The 6,796-nt window shown below is 39.5% G+C and overlaps 2 protein-coding genes across 2 annotated transcripts; both read left to right on the forward strand.

Moving 5' to 3' along the window:
- LOC104707257 (ATP synthase subunit delta, chloroplastic) lies at positions 335-1,344 on the forward strand. The gene has a single exon (XM_010423569.2). It carries the CDS (start codon positions 417-419, stop codon positions 1,116-1,118), a length of 702 nt encoding a protein of 233 aa, XP_010421871.1. The 5' UTR covers positions 335-416; the 3' UTR covers positions 1,119-1,344.
- Positions 3,015-4,031, forward strand: LOC104709574 (MATH domain-containing protein At5g43560-like). The gene is made up of 4 exons (XM_010426162.2): positions 3,015-3,129; positions 3,213-3,495; positions 3,591-3,754; positions 3,874-4,031. Exons 1-4 carry the CDS (start codon positions 3,015-3,017, stop codon positions 4,029-4,031), a joined length of 720 nt encoding a protein of 239 aa, XP_010424464.2.

Here is a 6,796-nt window from a genome sequence, read left to right on the forward strand (position 1 = left end):
CTCTCTCTCTCTCTCTCTCTCTCTCTCTCTCTCTCTCTCTCTCTCTCTCTCTCTCTCTCTCTCTCTCTCTCTCTCTCTCTCTCTCTCTCTCTCTCTCTCTCTCTCTCTCTCTCTCTCTCTCTCTCTCTCTCTCTCTCTCTCTCTCTCTCTCTCTCTCTCTCTCTCTCTCTCTCTCTCTCTCTCTCTCTCTCTCTCTCTCTCTCTCTCTCTCTCTCTCTCTCTCTCTCTCTCTCTCTCTCTCTCTCTCTCTCTCTCTCTCTCTCTCTCTCTCTCTCTCTCTCTCTCTCTCTCTCTCTCTCTCTCTCTCTCTCTCTCTCTCTCTCTCTCTCTCTCTCTCTCTCTCTCTCTCTCTCTCTCTCTCTCTCTCTCTCTCTCTCTCTCTCTCTCTCTCTCTCTTTCTCTCTACTCTCTCAGCAATGGCGTCTCTACAGCAAACTCTATTTTCTCTCCAATCAAAACTCCCACCATCCTCCTTCCAAATCGCCAGATCTCTCCCTATGCGAAAAGCCTTCCCAATCCGAATCAACGGCGGAAACGCCGCCGGAGCGAGAATGTCAGCCACCGCAGCGTCAAGCTACGCGATGGCGTTAGCAGACGTGGCGAAGAGAAACGACACAATGGAATTAACAGTCACAGACATCGAGAAGCTCGATCAAGTCTTCTCAGATCCAACGGTGCTCAACTTCTTCGCGAATCCGACGATCACCGTCGAGAAGAAACGCCAGGTCATCGACGACATCGTGAAATCGTCGTCGCTACAGTCCCACACCTCCAACTTCCTCAACGTCCTCGTCGACGCTAACCGGATCAACATCGTGACGGACATCGTCAAGGAGTTCGAGCTTGTTTACAACAAGCTAACGGATACGCAGCTGGCTGAGGTTAGGTCGGTGGTGAAACTGGAGCCGCCGCAGTTGGCACAGATCGCGAAACAGGTTCAGAAGTTAACCGGAGCGAAGAATGTGAGGGTTAAGACGGTTATTGATCCGAGTCTTGTAGCCGGGTTTACGATCCGGTATGGTGATTCCGGTTCGAAGCTAATTGATATGAGTGTGAAGAAGCAGCTTGAAGATATTGCTCAACAGCTTGAACTTGGTGAGATTCAATTAGCTACTTGAATTGAATTGGGAAAACATAAATTGTATTAAGAGAAATTGAGAATTACTCACTTTTTTTTTTTTTTGTGCAATTTTAAATTTTTTTCTCTTCTTCTTCTTCTTCTTCTTCTTTCTTATTATTAATCAAATCGTATAATATACTGATGATATATAATAATAATTCTGAGTTTATTATTATCTTTTGTAATTGTTAATAAGTGGATTAAGCCAATTTGAAATTGCGTAACGATGCATCAAATTTGAATAGAATGTGATTTTACTGTTGAGTTGCTTCTGAACTCGGTGAACATATTTTGAACATATGTGACCTTTCTTGAGGATAAAGTGAAAGTTTATCTCCATGAGTTTTGGTGTTGATGTTGCTTATGTGATGGCAAAATACAAGAAGCCTCATTGTCCTGAGAGGGGCTTTAGCAAAATATTTTTGAGAAGTTGGTCATGTAAGCTTCTTCTACATTTGTTTGCGTCTTTGCAAACTACTTTACACTCCGTCTCTGCGCTAGCACTAGATATTGTCGGTTCACATATTGAGGACAAAGATGTTAAAGATTGTCTCCCACATAAAAATGATGTTATGCTGATGATTGAGGATTTGTAGAACTGCACGAAATAGTCGATCCACAATTAATGCCCTAAAATGGTTTTTTTTTTCTTTGGAAATCATTAGGAATTTTAAATTACATCATGTAAACACGAAACAGAATTGTGAACGTACACATCTATAATGAATATTATCCAATGAGAACACAGTCAATTTGGCCTACTGCTCATTCGACTCTACAAACAATCCAATTTACCCAATATATTACTTAACAGCAACATATTCATCTATATTCATGCAACAACATTCCTTTTTTCCATTTTTTCAGTATCTAACAATCTCATGTGCAAAAAAACTCAAAAATCAAATGAGCATTCCGTTCCCAAAGGTCACTTATCTTTATGTTGTTAGCATTCCGTTCTTTTCTATTCACCATTTCAATTTGAACTTTCTATATCAGCATCTTGTGATTAAGATCAATACCGCGTACTGTACATTTTACCGATAAACGCTATAACAATTTTTTACATTAAACATGCTCAAAGGCCAAGGAAAAAAATCATAAATCACTTTAGGTAGAAATAAAAAATAAAAAAAATCTATGTTCTTTACTAGGCTCGGCCCAAATAGAAAGCTTTGTGTAATGGGTTTGCTTTTAGTAAGTACTTTATGAATTTTATCAAGAAACCGCTAATGGATTTTGCATTCGTGATTCGTGATCAATATACATTTAACGTTTTAAACGACTAATGTACTAACCACATGTCTACTTCACAGATGTGAACGAACACTTAATGCCAACGCTAGGGTTCACAAGCCTTGGCTCTTCGTATTCTTAGCCAAAACTTCGCCTTCCCCATAACGTTTTTAATAGTAACATTTAATTTTATATCTCAAACCAACCCTTCCTCTCCTCTCTCGACTCTCTATATAAACAAACCCTCATACCTCTCGTGTTAAAGCAATTTAGGAAAGACCAAAAAAAATTATACTATATGTGTTCAAACGTATCTTCGACAACTCTTCAGAGTTGGAGAGAGCGTCCTCCTTCTTCCTACTCTATCAAAGTTAAAAACCTCTCCCTATTCGAGATTTCAACTCTCCACTCTGATGGCAAATATCAGTCCCGACGTTTCTCCTCTGGTGGTTACAAATGGTACGTGTGATTTGAATACAGTGTCACTAGTTCCATAGATTTACACGTTTCTCATGATTCATTTTGTCCTTTAGTCTCTTTTAATGACGTATCATCTATATTATATATTTATATGGGACTTGTCGTTTATAAAAAATTTAGGTGACTGATCATATACCCAAAAGGGAACGAAAAGGACAATGGAAGTGGGTTTATTTCAATGTATGTTGAAATAGATAGCACAAGCCTTACATCCACAACTCCAACTGAGGTGTATGCAGATCTCCGTTTTCTTGTCTTTAGCAAAAAGGAAAACAAGTACTTTACTAATCAAGGTATGTATGTTCTTGTTTTTACTATGTATGCATGTTTATTTGCTTTGGTTCTCTTGGTGTATGAATTTTCCGTGTATATCCAGATGTGGAATCTAGGCCGTTCAATTCACTAAGAACGATGTGGGGATTGCCGCAAGTGCTTGCCCTTGGTACATTCAATGATCGTGAAAACGGATACCTCTTTGATGGAGATCACTGTGAGTTTGGTGTTGATATCACTGTTGTTCCACCTCCAACCAACTGGGAAATCCTCTCTTTTGATGAGGATCTTCCTTATCCAAAGTTTTCTTGGACTGTTAAGAATTTCTCGGATATAAAAGAGAATCCTCACGCGTCAGATAGCATTTTAAAGGAAGGAAGGAAATGGTAAAAGTACATACAAATATGATACAACAAATCTTTGCTTTTAAGTTTATGATTGTGTATAAGAATGTTAACAAGTGTAAAATGATGTTTTGTAGGGTTCTAAAGCTGTATCCCAAGGGTTACTCTTCACCACATGGTAAATGGTTATCCATTTTTCTGTATTTAGCTGATGGTGAAAATAAGGAAGATAAAAATATTTATGTGGAAGCAGATGTGAAAGTTGAAGACCCGCGTGGATCCAATCACTTAATACGCAATCGTATGTTATGGAACACTATTTACTTTATATTATATATATAGAACAATAATATTCGGGTGACATGAATCATGTCACATGATTATCAGTTAACCAATGCGTATTACCTATTCTATTTTCAGTTAATTGTTGGTTCGAAGATCAAGGCTGGGGCTATGGTTGGGATCACTATGTCTGTATAGCTGAACTTCGAAAGTCTTACTTGGACAAGGAAGACACTTTGAAAGTTAAGATCGAATTTAAAGTTGTTTCTGCGACCAAATATTCTGCCTTTACCTAAGATCTACTTTTTGAATATATTTTTTTTAGGAAAAAAGATGCCCAGCTATACGAGGTAGGTATGACGCAATACATGGCCACACATCTCAAGTTTAATAATGTATGCCCAGCTACATGAAGTATATGTTTGGCATAGCCACATGCACCAAGTATGTGACGTCATGTGTTTTACACCATGGACTTAAAATCTCGATTCACCGGTCATTTCTCCCGGCAACGACCGGCATTGACTCATCGAAACCGTAATCGGGGAAAACTAAAACCTGATCCAAGTACCTACAACCAAAATAAAATACCCGATCCGAACCAATTTTTAATGGACTTTTTCTCTAAATTAAAAAAAAAAACACAGGCCTAGATTTGTCTTTTTTTTACCGTGTTAACATGTTTTTTTAATCCCAATTGGGATTGTTCCAAACGCTCTCAAATTATCTCTTAAATTTATTCTTAGCGTTTCTTCTTATTATTCGCCAAAGTGTCACAAATGAATTTTTATTTTTTATATTTTAATTGGTGTCTTGTTACATAAAGTTATGTTTTCAAGATTGTGATTAATATGATTGGTGTGTGTTTAAGTTGAACGTTAATATGTACCTGCCTTAATTCCTACTATTAACCACATTGCAGCTGAGCATCAAAATTTTCTAAGGACCATCCAAAGTCATCATCATTTACATATTGATAACTTTGAACTCAAACTAAACGCAGTTTCTAATCCGTATCAGTGGCCAAAACATCGATCTTATGCTGTTAGAATTTTCCTCTCTTCTCTAACAGCGAATTTGTTGGCTAAAATTATAGCGAAAAGTGTTACGTGGGAGGGATGTTTCAACTCATACTTGGCAATTGGAGGTCTGCCTTGGCTTCATAATAGCATTAGCATCGAAGGGAAACGACGCTCTCTCTGTTTTTGGTGGAGCGCTCACACTCTTGTTTCGTGTTTAGATGTTTATTGTATTGCCAGAGTGGCTAACTTTATCATTTAGTTGAATTAATATATGACATTAAAAAAACATGTTAACACGGTAAAAAAAAGAATATTTTCCGTAATGAAATATGGAAAAAGTGCGTTTTGTCTTTGAGAGATACGAAAAGGCGATTTAGGCTTTTTTGCTTTCCACCCAAGTTTCCATGCTACCGGGGGCTTCTCCGGTGCCGGATGTGGATCTTTTGCATCCAACTCAATCTCCGATGCGGAATATGGAGGAGGGGGAGATCTCAAAACACTACAACCAACACTACAAAACAACGTTCATGGGTGTCAATGGTTAAAACTACTGAGGAGATGGAAAGGGTGAGTTTCGTGATTGAGGATGTTGATGGTATGCCAACGGTTCGAATACCAGACAGTGTGTTTGAGGAAGCTCATCCTCTATGGAAAGACTTTTTGGTTGGTAAGTTTCTTGAAAAGACTCCGTTTGTGGGGGGGGGGNGGGGGGGATTTATGCTCTTGTGAACAAGATCTAGACTCTAGGAGATAAAACGAAGAAGATTGATGTGTTTGTGGTGGATAATACCACGTGCATTTTAGTATAAAGGATGATCGAACTCGAGCTTGAATCTTAAGACGTGGTATATGAAATCTTTGTGGTGTCCCTGTGGTTTTGTCAAAATGGAGTCCTATTGTGGAACAGGATCAGGAGGAGATTAAAACCATCCCTTTGTGGATCATTGTCAAGAACATTTCTGCAAAGTATTTCTCTTGGAAAGTTCTGAGTGCTGTAACTAGCCCTTTAGGAGTACCAAAACGACTTCATCCGGATACAAAGGCCTTTAAGTCATTTGAAGAAGCAAAGATATTAGTGGAAGTGGACCTCACAAAAGCTTTGCGAAAGTTTTTCTCATTCAAGTCTGGGAAGGGTGGTGACACGATGGTGGAGTTTGTCTATCCCTGGTTACCTCCTAGATGTACTGCATGTTCTAAGTGGGGCCATTTGTACGCAGATTGTCAGCTAAAACAGCAGGGTACAGGAGTTCGGGGACAGTGGTCGCAGTTGTTCCTACAACACAAAGTACGGAGGATGCTGATGCCCCTCTTGTTACCTTGGAGAATGTTGGGAATGGTGATTCGGAGGATGTCTCAGAGGCTGCTGAGATAAAAATGTAGGAGGGTGTGAACAGAGATGTAAACAGAGGTGTTCATCCACTACAGACTGATGATATTGGTGTGGATACTGTCGAGAAGGATATTGCAGATGATAGTTCGGAAATGGGCTGGACGACTCCAACAAAGAGCATCCGTAGTCCCGGAAAGACGCAAGCCCCAAGTGATCCTGTGATTTTGATGGTGAAAAACACTTTCTCTTGTTTAAGTGATAAAGATGAGCAAGGGGATGATCTCGAGGGTGAAGACTCGAAACAAGGTACTATTGATGAACCGGTTAAGGTTGGGGATGTAGAGCGGTCTGAGGATAAGACACATTTACCTCATGCAGTGGATGGTACTAGTGCCTCTCAGGAGGTGGGAGTGCTACTAAGGCCTTCTCTACCTCGTGCTTCTAAAGAAGGACATAAGTATCTATCCAAGGATGGTCTGCATAGTTCTAGGATCTTACCTCCTAGTACACTGCAAAAACGTCAAACACCCAAGAATCTCTGATGTCCGGTTTCTTCTGGAATATCAGGGGATTCAATAAAATGGAAAAGCACACAGTTGTTCGAGAGTGGATGAATCAGGGTCGTTTTGACTTTGGATGTCTACTTGAAACAAAGGTAAAAGAGAATCGAGGTAACAAAGTAGTTAGATCGGTTTTTGCAGACTGGTCC

This window comes from Camelina sativa, chromosome 8, assembly GCF_000633955.1.
Source record: "Camelina sativa cultivar DH55 chromosome 8, Cs, whole genome shotgun sequence".
Taxonomy (NCBI): domain Eukaryota; kingdom Viridiplantae; phylum Streptophyta; class Magnoliopsida; order Brassicales; family Brassicaceae; genus Camelina; species Camelina sativa.

Coding starts and splice junctions, on each gene's coding strand:
- LOC104709574 (XM_010426162.2), top strand. CDS start 3,015: ATGTATGTTGAAATAGATAGCACAAGCCTTACATCCACAACTCCAACT. Junction 3,130..3,212: donor CAAGTACTTTACTAATCAAG/GTATGTATGTTC, acceptor GTGTATATCCAG/ATGTGGAATCTAGGCCGTTC. Junction 3,755..3,873: donor CAATCACTTAATACGCAATC/GTATGTTATGGA, acceptor TTCTATTTTCAG/TTAATTGTTGGTTCGAAGAT.
- LOC104707257 (XM_010423569.2), top strand. CDS start 417: ATGGCGTCTCTACAGCAAACTCTATTTTCTCTCCAATCAAAACTCCCA.